This window comes from Cebus imitator, unplaced genomic scaffold (assembly GCF_001604975.1).
Source record: "Cebus imitator isolate Cc_AM_T3 unplaced genomic scaffold, Cebus_imitator-1.0 Scaffold5, whole genome shotgun sequence".
NCBI classification, from domain to species: Eukaryota; Metazoa; Chordata; class Mammalia; order Primates; family Cebidae; genus Cebus; species Cebus imitator.
Window position 1 is genome coordinate 5285824 of NW_016107320.1, and position 19301 is coordinate 5305124.

The 19301-nt window shown below is 45.9% G+C and overlaps 3 protein-coding genes across 3 annotated transcripts in view; 2 read left to right on the plus strand and 1 right to left on the minus strand.

Moving 5' to 3' along the window:
* The window catches only part of LEPROTL1 (leptin receptor overlapping transcript like 1), a 40140-nt gene extending 35562 nt beyond the window's left edge, over window positions 1-4578 (plus strand). The window contains exon 4 of the mRNA XM_037740962.1: window positions 3526-4578. Within this exon, the coding sequence (XP_037596890.1) occupies window positions 3526-3756 (231 nt within the window). The 3' untranslated portion in view covers window positions 3757-4578. The remainder of the gene's footprint in view (window positions 1-3525) is intronic.
* MBOAT4 (membrane bound O-acyltransferase domain containing 4) overlaps window positions 1-11827 on the minus strand; it is a 13766-nt gene extending 1939 nt beyond the window's left edge. Inside the window, exons 1-2 of the mRNA XM_037740969.1 lie at window positions 11666-11827; window positions 5085-5309 (exon numbers count right to left, since the gene is read on the minus strand). Coding sequence (XP_037596897.1) covers window positions 5085-5309; window positions 11666-11784 — 344 coding nt within the window. The 5' untranslated portion in view covers window positions 11785-11827. The remainder of the gene's footprint in view (window positions 1-5084; window positions 5310-11665) is intronic.
* Window positions 11828-17597: 5770 nt separating this feature from the next.
* The window catches only part of DCTN6 (dynactin subunit 6), a 31334-nt gene continuing 29630 nt past the window's right edge, over window positions 17598-19301 (plus strand). The window contains exon 1 of the mRNA XM_017535825.2: window positions 17598-17705. Within this exon, the coding sequence (XP_017391314.1) occupies window positions 17683-17705 (23 nt within the window). The 5' untranslated portion in view covers window positions 17598-17682. The remainder of the gene's footprint in view (window positions 17706-19301) is intronic.

Genomic DNA, 19301 nt, shown 5'->3' on the forward strand with positions numbered 1-19301 from the left:
AAAGAAAGAAAGAAAGAAGAAAGAAAAGAAAGAAAGAAAGATGAAAGAAAGAAAGAAAGAGAAAGAAAGAAAGAGAGAAAGAAAAGAAAAGAAAAATCAAAAGAAAGAAAGAAAGAAGAAAGAAAAGAAAGAAAGAAAGATGAAAGAAAGAAAGAAAGAGAAAGAAAGAAAGAGAGAAAGAAAAGAAAAGAAAAATCAAGTCACTTGTGTTAAAAAGGAAAACAAAACAAAACAATTCTGACAAACAGCCAAGGAAAGGTCTAAAGAGAGGGTTCTCAATGCTTGTATGTCTGATAACAGAAACTACCACAAAAGACTGCAAAAACCCTTGCAACCCTACACAAAAAAATACTTTTGTGTGATGTGATCACCTGCCCGGCCACTGCCTGCCCAACCACAGACTGGAATCACCCTCGTCATTGATCCTGTACTCAAGGATAATGATTTCAAAACAATTGTGTAACGCTTCTCATTTTTCCCTTAAAAATCTTTGCCTTCTTTTACCAACCTGAATACACACATAGTTTACTATGGCACACATATTCCCACTGTAATGCCCTATTCCTAAATAAGCATCATTTTTTCTTTTTGTATCACTTTTTTTGGAGATGGATTCTCGCTCTGTGGCCTAGGCTGGAGTGCAGTGGCACAATCTCAGCTCACTGCAACCTCTGCTACCTCCTGGGTTCAAGTGATTCTCTCAGCCTCCCGAGTAGCTGGGATTACAGGTGCAGGCCACCAGGCCTGGCTAATTTTTGTGTTTTTAGTAGAGACAGGGGTTTGCCATGTTGGCCAGGCTGGTCTCAAACTCCAGACCTCAGATGATCTGCCAGCCTTGGCATCCCAAATTGCTGGGATTACAAGTGTAAGCCACTGGACCCAGCCATAAGCATCATTTTCTTTTCTTTATGTTTTTCCTGATACACTGTCTCACTTTATCACCCAGGCTGGAGTGCAGTGGCACCATCTTGGCTCACTGCAACCTCTGCCTCCCAGACTCAAATGATCTTCCCAGCTGGGACTACAGACATGTGCTACCATGCCTAATTAGTTTTCGTGGTTTTTTTTGTAGAGATGGGGTTTCGCTATGTTGGCGAACTCCTGGCCTCAAGTGATGCGCCCACCAGAGCCTTCCAAAGTGCTAGGATTACAGGCGTGAGCCACTGCATCTGGCCCCATCATTTTCTTTTAGGGAGCCTCTTTCTGTTTGTTATTTAGGGTGACATCAGGTTGGATAAAGTAAATGGGGAAATTAAACATTAGTCAGAGATGCAAATAAAAGAATGACAAGGAACAATGTGGGAAATAATGATTATAATATTTCCAAGAAAGGCCGATAAAGATCAGGATCAGAGACCTGGGAGAAATTCGCCATAGAGGAGACAAAAACTGTAGTGAAGGGAAGATAGGAAGCTGAAGATTTTCAATATGAACCAGACCCTGACTGTAAGACTCTGCCTAATGTGGGATTTGTACTGAGGAATGGATCACAGTATGTGCTCAGCCATTAGCAATTGAAGTATAGTCTTAACCAATCACCTGAACTCTTACTGCTTTATCATCAAAGATCCTGCTGGCAAGATTATTGAGGAGAACAATGAATGAAAATTAGGCTGGGTGCAGTGGCTCACACCTGGAATCCCTGCACTTTGGGAGGCTGAGGTGAGGTGGGCGGATCACTTGAGCCCAGGAGTTTGAGACCAGCCTGGGCAACGTGGCAAAACCCCATTTCTACAAACAATATGAAAATTAGCCCTATGCGGTAGCGCATGCCTGTGGTCGCAGCTACTGAGGAGGCTGAAGTGGGAGGATCACTTGAGCCCGGAAGGTCGAGGCTACAATGGACCATGAGCATGCCATTATGCTCCAGCCTGTGCAACAGAGCAAGACCCTGTCTAACAAACAAACAAACAAGCAAAGCCTGTAATCCCAGCACTTTGGGAGGCTGAGGCGGGTGGATCACAAGGTCAGGAGATCGAGACCATCTGGCTAACACAGTGAAACCCCATCTGTATTAAAAATACAAAAGATTAGCCAGGTGTGGTGGCACGTGCCTGTAGTCCCAGCTACTCAGGAGGCTGAGGCAGAAGAATCACTGGAACCCAGGAGGCAGAGGTTGCAGTGAGCAGAGGTCACTTCAGCCTGGGTGACAGAGCAAGGCTCCATCTCAAAAAAAAAAAGGAAAGAAAATTACAATGACACACTCTACAGTCAGGAATTCGAACACTGTCCTGTGGAGAGAAAACAGTTTCCCAACTGCTGCTGTTTCTGTGTCTGAAGATTTAAGAAAAACTGACCAGCTTACTTGACTGATTCTCACTGAAAGCAAGGTAGCGTCCAAATGCCACCAACCCCTGGCTCCCTCACTCTCTCTTATGGACTGAATGTGTGTCCCCCAAGTTCAAGCGCTAACGGCCTCACCCCAGTACCTGAGAATATGTGGAGTGAGGGTCTTTAAAGATGTGATTAAGGCTAAATGAGGTCATTAGGATGGGCGTTAATCCAATATGCACGCAGTCCTTATCAGAACAATTAGGACACAGACACACACACAGAGAGGTGAACATCATAAGGACCCAGGGGGACACTGCCACCTGCAAGCCACGAGAATGGCCTCAGAAGAACCCAGCCCTGCTGACACCATCATCTGGGACTACCAGCCTCCAGAACAGTGAGGAAATGAATTTCTGTTGTTTGAGCCACCCAGTGTGTGGCACTGTGTGATGGCAGCAGCCCTGCCCAACCAGCACAGCCTCCCATTCCAGGTCTGCTCCAGCCTCCCTCACATCCAGCCAGATCCTGTTCAACTTGCCCTCCCAGCCCCATCAGGCCCCGGCTCCCTACCGACATCCTGATTCACTCCATCTCATTTGGTACTTCCTATGCCCCACCCACCTGCCATCTTGCCTTTTCCTTATAGCAGCCAACCTAAAGACTTTCGTGAAAATAGTCTCTTTTTTGCTGAGACAGTGTCTCCCTCTGTTGCCCAGTCTGGAGTGTAGTGGTGCAATCTCAGCTCACTGCAACCTCCGCCTCTCAGGTTCAAGCGATTCTCCTGTCTCAGCTTCTTGAGCAGCTGGGATTCCAGGCATCCGCCATTATGCCTAACTAATTTTTGTATTTTTAGCAGAGACAGGGTTTTGCCATGTTGGCCAGGCTAGTCTTGAACTCCTGGCCTCAAGTAATCTGCCTGCCTCAGCCCCACAAAGTGTTGGGATTACAGGAGCGAGCCACCATGCCCAGCTGAAAATAGTCTTAATAGGAAAATTTAAAAAGTATTCTGGGTATAGTCAGGATGGCAAAACAAGTGAACCAACCGCAGGCTAGAATCAGATAGGTGACCACCTGGAGCATCACAGCCTCTGTGCTCCGAGGGACCCTGAAGCCAATTGTGATCATCAGAGAGAGCCAGGATCATGAGATCTCAAGATCGCAAAGGAGTGTTTCCCCCTCATCTCAGGGATCTTGCTGATTCACGATAACACTTCTCTAGATTGTAATTAGCTCTTGATTTCTATTTTCTAGATGGGGTACCTACCCTTCTTCAGCAAGACAGGAACAGCTGAGTCTGAAGGAAGAAAAATACTGACACAGCACCTGCTTCTCCCAGCAACCGCCATGGGAAGATTGATACCTGCAGGAGGAGTGTTCACTCAGCCCGTGCTAAGGCTGGCAGACGGTGCTGAGTCACTTCCGGGCAGGCCTCCTCTGCGGGCTCTGGGATTCCAGCTTCGCCCCCCCTCTCAGGCACAATGACAACTACAGCACAGTGCCAGACACTGCACTACATAGGCAGCACGTGGCAGCGATGATTACTCACAGAATCCCATTTATATTCATTCTAATCAAACTGTCATTGCATGTATAACTGAGACAATGAAAGAGATCTGACCTAACAAACCCCATCTTGCTTCTAACCTCCAAGCTGTCCTTGTTCATTCCTGGGACTCATTTTGGGAGGAATTTAGTTTATAGTTTACAGTTTAAAACAAAGACAATCACAGCCCTATCCCAAAACAAACAGACTTCTTGCCTGGAAACTAGACGGCCTTTGTAGGACTAACAAATTAGCAAACGATCAGAAATTATGGCTTAGGAGTCATGCAGCTGGAGATGACAAGATTCTGACCCTCTCCAAATTGTTCCTGGGGATAACATTACTATCGTAAGGCCTACGATCAGTGCTTGAGATATTTTGCAGACCCTGCCCTTGATGGATCAGCTGGCACTACTCAGATCGATAAACTGGCTCATCTTATCTTGCGGCACCCACCCAGGAATTCACTCAGGGCAAGAAGACAGTTCTGATTCCCTATCATTTCATCTCCAACCCAACCAATCAGCATTCTCTACTCACTGGCCTCCCCCTACCCACCAAATTATCCTTAAAAACTCTGATCCCCAAATGCTCGGGGAAACTGCTTATGATTACCCCAAATGCTTAGAGTAATAAACTCCTGTCTCCCCGCATAGCTAGCTGTCTGTGAATTACTCTTTCTCTATTGCGTTCACCTGTCTGTCTAGGTATTAGAGAAGGTGAACCCATTAAGCAATTACACTAACATTCACAACAATCTTAGGCCGGGCGCGGTGGCTCAAGCCTGTAATCCCAGCACTTTGGGAGGCCGAGGCGGGTGGATCACGAGGTCAAGAGATCGAGACCATCCTGGTCAACATGGTGAAACCCCGTCTCTACTAAAAATACAAAAATTAGCTGGACATGGTGGTGCACGCCTGTAGTCCTAGCAACCTGGGAGGCTGAGGGAGGAGAATCTCTTGAACCCAAGAGGAGGAGGTTGTGGTAAGCTGAGATCGCACCACTGCACTCCAGCCTGGGCAATAGAGCAAGACTCCATCTCAAAAGAAAAAAAAAATCTTGTCATTTTTTGCAAGTATTGTTAACCCCATATCTTTTCCCATAAAAAGAAATGAGTCTGAAAGAGGTGAAAGGACTTGCTCAAAGTCACACTGGTCAAATGTGGGAGAATTAGGATTCCAACCCAACACCCAGGTTCTCTCTGCTGCCACCATAGTGCAAGCAAACCCCAGGTAGACTGAGTATGACCAGTGAACAGGCTGCTTACCTCACGGAAGGAGGCTCATGCAGGTAATACTCAGTGTAGTGCAGACCCAGGTGACACAAGGTCTGCCAGCTCATCTGAAAGCAGAAGGTCCACTTGTGGACTTGCCATGGGGCTAGAGAACAGAGGAGAGCCACGGCGCAGACAGCAGGGGTGAAGACAAGCACGGCATAGGGACCCATGGCAGCCACAGCCAGGGCGCCTCCTCCAGCCAGGAGAAAGAGGTACCTGAAAGAGAAGGGACACCCTGGGGAGAACGACTTAGAACCGTGAAGCACAGGAATCACTGCAAATGTCACTCCAGGGAACCCGCTGGGGTAGGCCCCACACAACACCTAGAGTAGCCACACTGTTAGCACTCCGGGGCCTTGCTTTTGTTCTTTGGAAGAAAAGAATCATGGGAGAAAGAGCCAGAAATTTGTAAACTTAAACTTCTGCCTTAGAGACAAATCTTTTTTTTCTTTTTCCTTTTTTTTTTGAGACAGGGTCTCTCTCTGTCACCCAGGGTGAATATCGTGTTGTAATCATGGCTCACCGCAGCCTTGACCTCCTGGGCTCCCCTCCTGGGAGAAACCACAGCCATGCACCACCATGCCTGGTTGACTTTTTATTTTTTTAGAGATGGGGTCTTGGTGTGTTGCCCAGTCTCAGACTCCTGGCCTCAAACTATCCTCCTGCCTTGCCTCCCAAAGTGCTGGGATTACAGGTGTGAGCCACACCCTGCCCTGGAGACAAATCTCAATTCCTGCCTTAGTGGCCCTGGAACCTCTATCTTTGGTACCCACCATTCAAGTGATTCCTATCCAAGGTATTCCGTTGTCTGCCCCTGACAATCCTGGAAGTCTGGCTAGCAAGGACATCTTTGAAATCTCCTGGTATGTCATCTGACTGAAGAGTGCTGTGAACCTAGTGTCAAGGATCTAGAAGAGCACCCTAGACGTCCTCTCATCAAGATGAGCGTCTTCCTTTTCATGGGGGTTGTGCTACCCGGAAGCATTCCAGAGGCTGACAGAGAAAGGAGACTCTGACAGAGAAAGGAGACGCACACTTCCCTTTGAAAAGTGAAAACTCAGAAAGATCTTAATATCTACCCTTCAGTCTTACTACTGCACTTCAAGATGAGTTAGGATTTTGTTTTATACAAGTTTATACAGTTTAGGCCAGGCACAGTGGCCCACACCTACAATCTCAGCACTTTGGGAGGCCAAGGAGGGAAGATCACTTGAGCCCAGAGTTCGAGACCAGCCTGGGTAACATAGCAAGATTTCATCTCTACAAAAAACAATTTTAATAACGACTCATGGCCGGGCGCGGTGGCTCACGCCTGTAATCCCAGCACTTTGGGAGGCTGAGGCGGGTGGATCACGAGGTCAAGAGATCGAGACCATCCTGGTCAACATAGTGAAACCCCGTCTCTACTAAAAATACAAAAAATCAGCTGGGCATGGTGGCGCATGCCTGTAATCCCAGCTACTCAGGAGGCTGAGGCAGGAGAATTGCCTGAACCCAGGAGGCGGAGGTTGCGGTGAGCCGAGATCGCGNCGTGTGTGTGTGTGTGTGTAGGCGCGGTGGCTCACACCTGTAATCCCAGCACTTTGGGAGGCCAAGGGGGGTGGATCACAAGGTCAAGAGATCGAGACCATCCTGGTCAACATAGTGAAACCCCGTCTCTACTAAAAATACAAAAAATCAGCTGGGCATGGTGGCGCATGCCTGTAATCCCAGCTACTCAGGAGGCTGAGGCAGGAGAATTGCCTGAACCCAGGAGGCGGAGGTTATGGTGAGCCGAGATCGCGCCATTGCACTCCAGCCTGGGAAACAAGAGCAAAACTCCGTCTCAAAAAAATAAATAAATAAATAACCACTCATGGTGGCACACACCTGTAGTCCTAGCTACTCAGAAGTCTGAGGTGAGAGGATCACTTAAGCCCAGGAGTTAGAGGCTATACTTGAGCCACGATCATGCCATTGCACCCCAGCCTGGGTAACAGTTCGAGATCTTCTCTCTAAAAAAAGCCATAAAGTTGTTACGGTTTATTAATCCTGTCATGAAAAATCTGCACAATCACCACAGATGAAGTCATTGCAGAATCTTTTTTTTTTCTTTTTTTAGATGGAGTCTCGCTCTGTTGCTCAGGCTGGTATATAGTGGCACGATCTTGGCTCACAGAAACCTCTGCCTCGCAGGTTCAGGTGATTCTCCTGCCTCAGCCTCCTGAGTAGCTGGGATTACAGGCACCTGCCACCACGCCCAGCTAATTTTTGTATTTTTAGTAGGGATGGGATTTCACCATGTTGGTCAGGTTGGTCTTGAACTCCTGGCCTCAGGTGATCTACCTGCCTCGGCCTCCCAAAGTGCTGGGGTGACAGGCATGAGCCACCACACTTGGCCACTGCAGAATCTTGACTCCTTTTTGTCAGCACCAACACTGACTTTTGGGGCCCCCTGGCTTTCTTCATTCTGTCCTTGCATTCCTTTTGCAGTTTTCTTGAGGTCTTTTTCTTCTCATCTGGGCTATGTCTTACAAGTTCATGCTTGGGTTCACTTTTCTTTGCATAATCCAGGGAATCATAAATAATGCCAGTTATCTTGCTACAACAAAATAGGGTCAGAATCTAAAGAAGATATCCTTTTTTTTTCTTTTTTTGAGACGGAGTTCACTCTTGTTGCCCAGGCTGGAGTACAGTGGTGTGATCTTGGCTCACCACAACCTCCACCTCCCAGGTTCAAGCGATTCTCCTGCCTCAGCATCCTGAATAGCTGGGATTACAGGCATGTACTACCATACCTAGCTAATTTTGTATTTTTAATAGAGATGGCATTTCTCCATGTTGGTCAGGCTGGTCTCAAACTCCTGGCTTCAGGTGGTCCACCCACCTCAGCTTCCCGAAGTGCTGGGATTATAGGCATGAGCCACCGCGCCCGGCCTGATATCCATCTTATATATCATGTCTATGTGATCTTGTAAATTTTGGCTAGCTTTTCCCAAATTTCTTCTTAGTACTGCTGCCTTCCCAGAGTGAAGGATGACCATGACCATTTGTTTCCACTGAAGTCATCAGCAGATATGAACTCCTTTGTCTGGACAGCTGCTATGTCTTTCATGAAAGTGGCCAATTTTCAGGTGCCAGGGAGGAAAAGGGCAGTGTTTTGTCTTGTTTTTGAGACAGGGTCCCTGTTGCCCAGGCTGAAGTGCAGTGGCACGATCATGACTCACTGCAGCTTTGAATTCCCTGGCCCAAGAAATCCTCCCACCTCAGCCTCCCTAGTAGCTGGGACTTTAGGCACGCACCACCACACCTGGCTAATTTTTTTTTTTTTTTTTGTATTTTTTGTAGAGACAGGGTTTCACCATGTTGCCCAGGCTGGTCTTGACCTCCCAGACTCATGCGATCCTCTACCTCTCAAAGTGCTGGGATTACAGGTGTGAGCCAGTGTGCCCAGCCAGTGTGTTTTTTTTAATGTTGTAAAATACCCACATTAATGGAATGGTTTGTGAATCATGCCTCTCTCAGAAGCCAAGGAGATGCGGATATGCAGAGGCCTGGGCAGGTGCACATTAGGCACACTTGGTTCTTCCTTCTGCACTATATGGAGGCTTGTTTTTTAACTGGTGCCAAATTAATAAAGCTGAATGAAGGTGTCAGAAAAAGTGTGGAATAGCTGGGTGCAGTGGCTCACACTTGTAATCCCAGCACTTTGGGAGGCTGAGGTGGGCAGATCACTTGAGGTCAGGAGTTCGAGACCAGCTTGGCTGACATGGTGAAACCCTATCTCTACTAAAAATACAAAAAAATTAGTAGGCCATGGTTGCATCTCAAAAAAAAAAAAAAAAAAAAAAAAAGAAAGAAAGAAAAAGGGGCTGACTGGTCAGGGAAAGCGAGTCAAAGAAGCCTGTGATTTCTCTACCAACTCAGAACCAGGAAACACCATTGCAGGGCAAATGTGTGTTGCGGCTCCAGGCACAGTGCAAGGCACAGGTTAACAAGAACCTCTGTCTTTCTTGGGAGAGAGTGTTAGGTGCCTCAGTGTGAGAGGATCTATGACTCAAAAGCCTGGACTATTCCTGTGCTTCCCTTTGAGCCTATGCGTGGGGTGACTTCCCTGCTCAACACCCCAGTTAATACTGTGGTCCAAGCCTTCACTTCCCTGCTATGGGAAAACAAAAGGGAAACATTTATCCTTTACCCAGCAACCCTCCCACCCAGAGGCAAGTCCTCTAGGAGATTTATAAATATTAAATTGTCTGTACATCGGCAATGTAGAATGTGTGACTTAGCGATTGCATATTTCAGTCTAGGCATTGTGCCAATATCTTTTATGAGAAATATATTTAATACTTAACCCCATGAGATAGGCATTATGTTTTCTGTTTTACAGATAAGGACACTTGGGGGAAGTATATTCACATACACAAGGACACTCAGTTAGGTGAGGGAGTTAAGACTCAACAGGCTGAATCCAAAGTGAGCAGTCTTTTTAATTTTATTTTTATTTTTTTGACAGTCTCGCTCTGCTGCCCAGGCTGGAGTGCAGTGGCATGATCATGGCTTACTACAACCTCAACCTCTGGGGCTCAATGGATCCTCCTGCCTCAGGCTCCTAAGTAGCTGGGACTACAGGCATGTATCACCATACCCGGCTAATTTTTTGTACTTTTTGTAGAGACAGGAGTTTTGTCATGTTGCCCAGACAGGTCTCGAACTCCTGGGCTCAAGCTATCCACTTGCCTCAGCCTCCCAATTACTTGTATTACAGGTATGAGCCACTGCATCCGGCCAGAAACTGAGCTATCTTCACCCTAAGGTAACTCCATGAGGATTAATCCTTATTTTTGCACTCATTTTGCTTTATTGTTTTGTGATTCTTTCTCAAAAGGAAACTTCTTTACAGTTGTTCCCCAACTCCAATCTCCCATAAATGAAGATAAGGGCCATCAGACAGTTGTGAACATGTAATCATACTATAGTTTAATCAAATTTCACAATCCTAACTGATCATTAAATACAGCTATATTTTATTTAAGAATCCCAATATATAAAAATTCTAATTCCCAAAATAAGTGAATTATTAGGAAGTGGCCCTTTGGCAACAGATTTTCACTTTATAAAAGGACAAAAAATCATTCCACCAAATCTTTTTTAAAATAGGAGTGTCAGGAAAAAAGCGTTGAAAAGCTGTCAGGTACTGTGCTCACTCCCTGGGTGATGGGATCAATTGTACCCCAAACCTCAGCATCACACAATATACCCATGTAACAAATCTACATATGTACCCCCTGAATCTAAAATAAAAGTTGGAATCATTTTTAAAAATATATTTCAAATTAGCTGGGCATTGTGGCACATGCCTGTAGTCCCAGCTACTAGGGAGGCTGAGGCAGGAGAATCCCTTGAACCCAGGAGGAGAAGGTTGCAGTAAGCCGAGATCGTGCCACTGCACTCCAGCTTGGGTGACAGAGTGAGACTCTGTCTCCAAAAATATATGTAAGTAAAATAAAATAAAATAAAAAATGTATCTGAGACTTTTCAATTTAATGGAAAATCATGTAGTCACATTAATAGTACACTCACCATTTCTGTTCTATATTCAGTTAAGTTCTTGCCTTCTGACTATGTTAAAAAATAAAATCTTATATGAGCAATCTTAAAAAAATAGGTACTGTCTCTAATGTGTTGAGGTTATTTGATATCAAAAAATCACCATCAAGTCATCACATCTCTATAATTTTTGAACTTCACATTATAATATAGCTAATGTAACAAGATTCATTTCAACTTACTTCATTTCTCTAAGTATTCATATACAGGCACTTTAAAAATCACATTTATTTATAATACAACTTATACTGATGTAAGTTTATATAAAATTTAATTTGATTGAAAATGATAAAATTCCATGAAATTAGGACTATTCAAGAATGTTTGAGATCTGTGGTTGACAGAGATGTATCCACTGGGAGAATTCCTGTACCATTACAACAACCATCTCTCCTGAGAGTTTATTTTCATCCATTTGCCATTTAATGTGAACCCAGCAAACCTTATATCAATGCAGACAGGATGTGAATTTCCAATTTAGTTTTATTCTATTATACCTAGTAATTATCAAGCAATCGATAATCAGTGACAGTGATAGTAAGTTAAAAACAAGTGTAAGTAATATATCACAATCTTCACATCTGCAGTCTACTCTGCTTTTTGCCCTATTATAGTATTTCTGGGTTTTTGTGTTTTTTTTGGTGGGGAGGGATAGAGTCTCGCTTCGTCACCCAGCCTTACGCAATCTTGGCTCACTATACAACCTCTGCCTTCTGTGCTTAAGCAAGTCTTTCTTCTGCCTCAGCCTCCTGAGGAGCTGGAACTACAGGCCCGAGCCACCATGTCTGGCTAATTTTTTTGTTTGTTTGTTTTTTTAATAGAGACAAGGTTTTGCTGTGTTGGCCAGGCTGGTCTCAAACTCCTAGCCCCAAGTGATCCGTTCGCCTCAGCCTCCAAAAGTACTAGGATTACAGGTGAGAGCCACCGCACCTGGCCACTATAGTATTTCTGAATGAAGGAGTAAAAATAGCCATCTAGCCTACCTGGCACGAATGGAGAATGAATCCATGATGCAGAGATAATTGAACAGAAGTGCAAAAGGAAATGCAGCCCCCTGATAAAATGATACAGGATGGAGAAAGAACAGCCGAAGCCACTCCATTATGAACCAGAGCAAAAGATCCTGTCTTTTCCAATGTCCTTAATAGATGCCTTCCTCCAAGAGTAATCTTAGCCAGGCTCTCTCTGGTCTTTTTATCTGGTTTAGGGGGGCTAAGGTGAGCAAAAGGCAAACAAAAGCTCTGGAGATAAGCAGAATAAAAACTGGCTTTCTGATTGAGGAACTGCACTATGGAAACAAAAACCCATTTTGGTATGACATTATTAATGGCATGCACTAAGACCATTGCTTTTGGAAGCTGTGGCTGTGTTTCGTTTACCTAGCATACTATTTTATTTGCCTTTCCAGTCATTACGCTGTCATATTTTCTTCACTAAGTTACTGAAAAATCTCATTTCCCAACTGTGGACAGACCACTCCCTGGACTGAAAGGGGGAAACAGGAATGTGATCAGGAGGAAGGGAAGCAGGTTCTGTTCTTTTTCTTTTTTTGAGATAGGGTCTGGCTCTGTCACCCAGGCTGGAGTGCAGTGGTGCAACCTCGCCTCACTGCAACCTCCACCTCCCCAGCTCAAGCGGTCCTCCCACCTCAGCTTCCTGAGAAACTGGGGGTACAGGCAGGTGCCACCACACCGGGCTAATTTTTGTATTTCTTTGTAGAGATAAGGTTTTGCCATGTTGGCCAGGCTGATCTGAAACTCCTGGGCTCAAGTGATCCTCCTGACTCGGCCTCCCAAAATGCTGAGATTACAGGCATGAGGAACTGCACCCAGCTGGAGGCAGGTTTTAAGGCAAAAACCAAGATTCTCTTTCCTCACCACAACTCTCCTCATTTTTTTCTATCAGTACTCCTTATTTACTTCTCAATTCATTTGCCTGCCCCCTTTACAATGGAGCTCTACAAGGAAACGGCTTTGTTTTGTAGATTACTATATCCCTAGCACACAGAACACTGCTGAATACATACTATATACTCAGTAAATATTTGTTTAAGTTTAAAAGATTTTGAGGAGGTCAGACGTGGTGGCTCACACCTGTAATCCCAGCACTTTTGGGAGGCTGAGGTGGGTGGATCATCTGAGGTCAGGAGTTCAAGACCAGCCTGGCCAACATGGTGAAACCCTGTATCTGTTTAAAAATACAAAAATTTAGCTGGGCATGGTGGTGGACATCTGTAATCCCAGCTTCTTGGGAGGCTGAGGCAGGAGAATCGCTTGAGCCTGGGGGGACGGGGGCTGCGGTGAGCCAAGATCACGCCGTTGCACTCCAGCCTGGGCAACAAGAATGAAACTCTGTCTTAAAAAAAAAAAAAAAAGCCAGGCGCGGTGGCTCAAGCCTGTAATCCCAGCACTTTGGGAGGCCAAGGCGGGTGGATCACGAGGTCAAGAGATCGAGACCATCCTGGTCAACATGGTGAAACCCCGTCTCTACTAAAAATACAAAAAATTAGCTGGGCATGGTGGCGCGTGCCTGTAATCCCAGCTACTCAGGAGGCTGAGGCAGGAGAATTGCCTGAACCCAGGAGACGGAGGTTGCGGTGAGCCGAGATCACGCCATTGCACTCCAGCCTGGGTAACAAGAGCAAAACTCTGTCCCCCCCCCCAAAAAAAAAAAAAAAAGGTTTGTATGTGTGTATTTATTTATTGAGACAGGTTCCCCCTCTGTTGCCCAGGCTGGAGTACAGTGGTGCAATCTCGGCTCATCGCAGCCTTGACCTCCTGGGCTTAAGTGATCATCTCACCTCAGGCCCCCAAGTAACTTGGACTACAGGCACATGCCACCATGCCTCGCTAATTATTGTATTTTTTTGTAGAGACAAGGCTTTGCCATGTTGCCCAGGCTAGTCTTGAACTCCTAACTCAAGCAATCCACCTGACTCAAGCTTTCCAAAGTGCTGGGATTACAGGCGTGAGCCACTGTGCCTAGCCTTAGTATTAATTCGTTCCTACCTGTACTTTTTGCACTCTGTAATCAGTATATTTTATTTTCAGGGTTCAAACAGTTTGTTGATCCCTGAAAAGCCTATAGGTCCTAGACCCTATACCTAATACTAATAAGATGGTTCTTTTTAAGTATGCCATAGAAGTCTTTCAAAAAATTTAGATAGTGCTTGAACATGGATAGGTGTTTACATGGTTGGCAGCAACAGAATATTCTAAATTCATTCATATCCTCATTCAACAAGTTTTAGGGGAATATCAATGATGTGCCAGGCACTGTGGTTGGTGCTGAGTAAAGAGTGAGAACAAAACTGATATGGTCCTGTCTTGGTGGAACTTAAGTCTTTGGGGGAAATGGTAAAATAAGTAAGTATAGCTGGTGATGAGCACAATCCTTATCCCATAGAGAAAATAATTAGAATAGGAAGGGTAGCCTGTTTTTTATTAGATGGTACTACGGTCTGAATGTTTGTGTCCTCCAGAATTCATATGTTAAAATAAAACCTTCAAGGTTCTGTCCTCTCTGCCAAGCTTCACATCTGATATTTGATTGACTACTTGGCAATTAAGAGGTAGGACATTTGGGAGGTGATTAGGTGATAAGGGCTCCTACCAGACACAGAATCTCTAGTGCTTTGATCTTGGACTCCCCAGCCTCTGGAACTGTGAGCAGTAAGTGTCTTTGTTTATAAATTACAGTAGCCACCCTTATCCACGGTTTCATCTTTTGTGGTTTCAGTAACCTCTAGTCAATGTCAGTCCAAAAATATTAAATAGAAAATTCCAGGGCCGGGCGCGGTGGCTCAAGCCTGTAATCCCAGCACTTTGGGAGGCCAAGGCGGGTGGATCACGAGGTCAAGAGATCGAGACCATCCTGGTCAACATGGTGAAACCCCGTCTCTACTAAAACTACAAAAAATTAGCTGGGCATGGTGGCGCGTGTCTGTAATCCCAGCTACTCAGGAGGCTGAGGCAGGAGAATTGCCTGAGCCCAGGAGGCGGAGGTTGCGGTGAGCCGAGATCGCGCCATTGCACCCCAGCCTGGGTAACAAGAGCGAAACTCCGTCTCAAAAAAAAAAAAAAAGAAAATTCCAGAAATAATTTGAGAGTTTTAAATTGCACACCATTTTGAGTAGTGTGATGAACTCTTGTACCATCCTGCTCTCTCTGGGCCAGGATATGAATCATCCCTTTGTCCTCCGTCTCCACACTGTTGATACTACGTGCTCATTAAACCCTTCTCAGTTATCAGATATTCTGCTGCAGTATCACAGTGCTTGTGTTCAAGTCAGTCTTATTTTACTTCATAATGGCCCCAAAGCACAAAAGTAGTGATGCTGGTGATTTGGATCTGCCAAAGAGAAGCTTAAGAAGCTGTAAAATGCTTTCTTTAAGTGAAAAGGTGAAAAGTTCTTAAAAGGAAAGAAAAAAAACTATATGCTGAGATTGCTCAGATCTATGGTAAATCTTTTATCCATGAAACTCTGAAGGACAAAAAGAAAATGTGTGCATGATATCTAGAGGGTTTAGTACTAACTGTGGTTTCAGGCATCCACTGAGGGTCTTGGAATGTATCCCCTGAGGATAAGGAAAGAATACTGTACTCAGTCTAGGTATAACCGTCCCTCAGTATTCTTGCAGAACTGGTTCCTGGACACCCTGATACCTGGGTGTCCCTGGTATCTGCAGATGCTCAAGTCCCTGATATGAAATGGTGTATTTGCATATAACTAACGGATGCATATACTTCCATAACCTTTAAATCATCTTTATATTACTCATAATATCTAATGCAATTCCTACATATCACTCCATTCATGAGGCTTCAATGTAGTACTTGGCATGCAGCAAATTCAAGTGTTGCTTTTTGGAAAATTGTGTAATTTTTCCCCCAAATTCTTGATCCAACGTTGGCTGAATACCCGAATGTCAAACCCACAGATACAAAGGGCCAACTGTATTTCGTTATAGCAGCCAGAAAGAACTAAGATGGTCAAGGAGGATTTCCCTGAATATGATAGTTTTTTGTCTCAATGTGGTTAGGCTACATTCTCAAGTCATTAGTCAAACACTAATCTAGGTGCTGCTATAAAAGTATTTTGTGGATGTGATTAAAGTCTATAATCAGTTGAGTTTAAAGAGGGGAGATTATCCTAATCTGGGTGGGCCTGATTCAATCAGCTGAAGGCTTTAAGAGCAGAGTTGGGCTCCCCTGAAGAAATTCCTCCTGTGAACAACAGCCTCATCCTCTGCATGAGAGTTCCAGCTTAGTCTACAGATTACTGAGTTGCTTAGCTGGGCCCTCACAATCATGTAAGCCAATTCCTTACAACAAACCTCTTGATAGATATCTCCTACTAGTTCTGCTTCTCTGGTTGAAAACTGAGTATGTGACATCTGAGACATAAAGGGTCAGAAGGTGTTAAGTGTCGGGGCAAGTGGAAGCAGTTGGGGGTGGAGAGTCAGCTTTGCTTTTTGGAGAATGAGGGTGTGATTGAACACAGAGAAAGAGGAAGAGGAACACGAAATGAGAGATGAGAGAAGTAGGCAGTCACTGGATCTAGCAGAGATAGGTTATTGGAAAGCAGTTTGGATTTTAAGAGGTAGGGGAAATAAAATCACTGAATTTGGCTCTTAGTTTTTTATTATACATTATAGAAAACAAACAAACAGAGATGGGATCTTGCTGTGTTGACCAGGCTCATCTCCAATTCTTGGCCTCAAGCAATCCTCCCATCTCGGCCTTCCAAAGTGCTGGGATTACGGGTGTGAGCCACTGCGCCCGGCCTCAATTTTTCTTTTAAAGGATGATTTTGACTACAAGAGAACGACTTGGATCAGGGTTGGGGGTGGGAGATGAGGGGGTGTGATTTCAGAGGCCAAGAATGGAAGGAGCGAACAATAGGGAGAGACACATCGGCTGAGGTTAGAGAGATGGTAGGGTTGACAGTGTGAAGTGTAAGCAGGAGACCCGAGCTAGGACCAGCAAAAGTTGCAGGTCTATTACAGATGTAGGGGTGAGGAGTGCCAGGGTTACTCTTGAGTGTCCAGCTTGAGCAACTGGGCAAATGGTGTGGATCAAAAAAGAGCAGTTTGGAGGGAAGACGGGAATGCTAATGGAAAGTCCCGTTCTGGAAGTTTTAGGTTTGATATGACTCTGAGTGGAGATGTTAAGTAGTCTACGGAATATCAGGTGTGAAGATCTGCAGAGAGGGCAGAGCCAGAGACATTCATTTGAGAGCAAGCAGGTGGAGGGCACTTAACCTATGAGGAGGATGCGCTCATATGGAGCGAGACAAGGGCCAGGAGGAGCCCTAATGTGTAGAGAAAGGCAGAGGCTGAAAAGGAGCATCCGCGAGGTCAGAGGAATACCTTTAGGATGTGATCACGCCTATGGAAGGGAGTGAGTAAAAATGAGGGCATAATAACGCGCGTTTGATGGCAATAAACAGCTTTTTTTCTTTTATCAGAAATACGGTCTAGCTTTGTAGCCCAGGCTGGAGTGCAGTGGCGTGGGCACAGCTCTCTGCAGCTTCACTGGGCTCAGGCGATCCTCTCGAGTAGCTGGGGGTACAGGGACCGGCCACCAAGTCAGGCTTCTTTTTTTTTTTTTTTTTTTTTAGGGAGCGAGGGTCTCACTAGTTACCCAGGCTAGTCTCGCACTCCTGGCCTCGAGCGATCCTCCTGCCTCGGCCCTTCGGCCCCCCGGCCCCCCAGAGTGCTGGCCTGCGCCCGGCCAACCGCTATTCCGAACTAGGGTCTACAGGCTCCAGGACAGGGCAGCAATCCGCGGGCGGCCCCGCACCGCCACTACTCACAGTCCTGTGCGCCCAGACTCGACGCAAACAAGAGCCGCGAGCTTCCCTGGCCCCGCCCCCAGGGTCCTCTGCCCCACCCCGGCTCCACCCCCCTCCCAACTCTGCCAGGCTCTCCAATCGCATGTGGAATTATCGCTCTACCCAGGCGGTGGTGTAGATCTCCGCTGCAATTGGGGCCGTACGATGGCGGAGAAGACTCAAAAGAGGTGGGTCTGCTGTCTGAGAAAAGCCGTTTCTCTCCTCTCCGTAGGGGTGGAACCTGTTTCTGCTCGCCAATGGTGGCGTCTCAGAGGGTGTCTCATCCTGGACCCTTCGAGTTGAATGTACCTCAAGCCCAGACCTGGTGTGCGCTGAGGGAGGGGGCGATGGAATGGGGGCTGGGAGGGCTGAGAGGGGACGCGAAGTCGCGGGCTGGAAGGATTTTGTTCCCATCTTGCTGTCCCTCCCCGCACGCGCCTGCGCAGAAGGGGGTCCCCCGGTGGGGCTGCGAGGGGAGGGTGACGTCAGCCCTTTCCTGGGGCGCAGGGGGAAGCTAGGCCCCTTCTGCCGCATAATCTGCGACGCTTGGCGCGGCTGTACACACGGTTTAGCGCTGGATTCTCTGCTGCTTGTTGTGAGACCCCCACGCCAGTGCTGGCCACACCCCAGGCCCTTCCTGTCTCTGGAGGGCGGGGTGTGTGAAGGGATTTACGGTCGCTGTCAAAAGTGGGGGCCGCGCCTGGACTTGAACGGTCACACACACACACACACACAAACACATACACATATTAAGATGCAGAGAGTACATGCGCAGATTTGTTGCATGGATATACTGTGTAATGGTGAAGTTTGGGCATCACCCAATTAGTGAACATGGTACCCGATGGGTAATTTTTCGGCCTTCACACCCCTCCTACCCTCGCCGCTTTTAAAGTCCCCAGTGTCTGTTATTTCCTTCTTTATGTCCATGTGTACTCATTTTAGCTCCCAGGTAAAAAGTGAGAACATGCGTATTTGATTTTCTGAGTTATTTCATAAGATAATGGCCTCCAGTTTCATCCATGTTGTTGCAAAAGACATGATTCCTTTCTTTTTTATGGCTCTGTAGTATTCCATAGTCTAGATACAGCACATTTCCTTTATCCAGTCATCCGTTGATGGACACTTAGGTTGATTCCATACTTTGGTATTATGAATAGTGCAGTGATAATCATAGGAGTGCAGTCGTCTTTTTAATACAATGGTTTTCTTTGAGTAGATCCTGGGTCGAATGGTAGTTCCATTTGGATTGGTAGTTCTGTATGGATTTCTGGGTCCAATGGTACTTCTATCTTGAGTCCTTTGAGAAGTCACCTTACTATTTTCAATAGATGAACTAATTTACATTCCCACCAACAGTGTATAAGCTTAGAACTGTGACGTTTTTTGCCAGGCGTCGAGTGGACAAGCTCCTTTGTAAACATGTGGGGACGGGAATTGTGGCTGCTTTAGCAGTTTTCATTGCTGGGGCTGTTGGTGGCTGGAATTAGCCAAGTGCATAAGTAAAGCCCTTTCGAACAGCAGAAGTGTTGAGCTCCCTCTGCTGACTCTTTTTGACAAAGAAAACTCATTGTTTCTGGTGCCATAAATTAAAATTTAGATTTTTCTTCCACGTAAGCAGATAATCTGTAATCTTTTTTGGAAGCTAAAGAGGAACAGATGGGCCGGGCGTGGTGGCTCACGCCTGTAATCCCAGCACTTTGGGAGGCCGAGGCGGGTGGATCACGAGGTCAACAAATCGAGACCATCCTGGTCAACACGGTGAAACCCCGTCTCTACTAAAA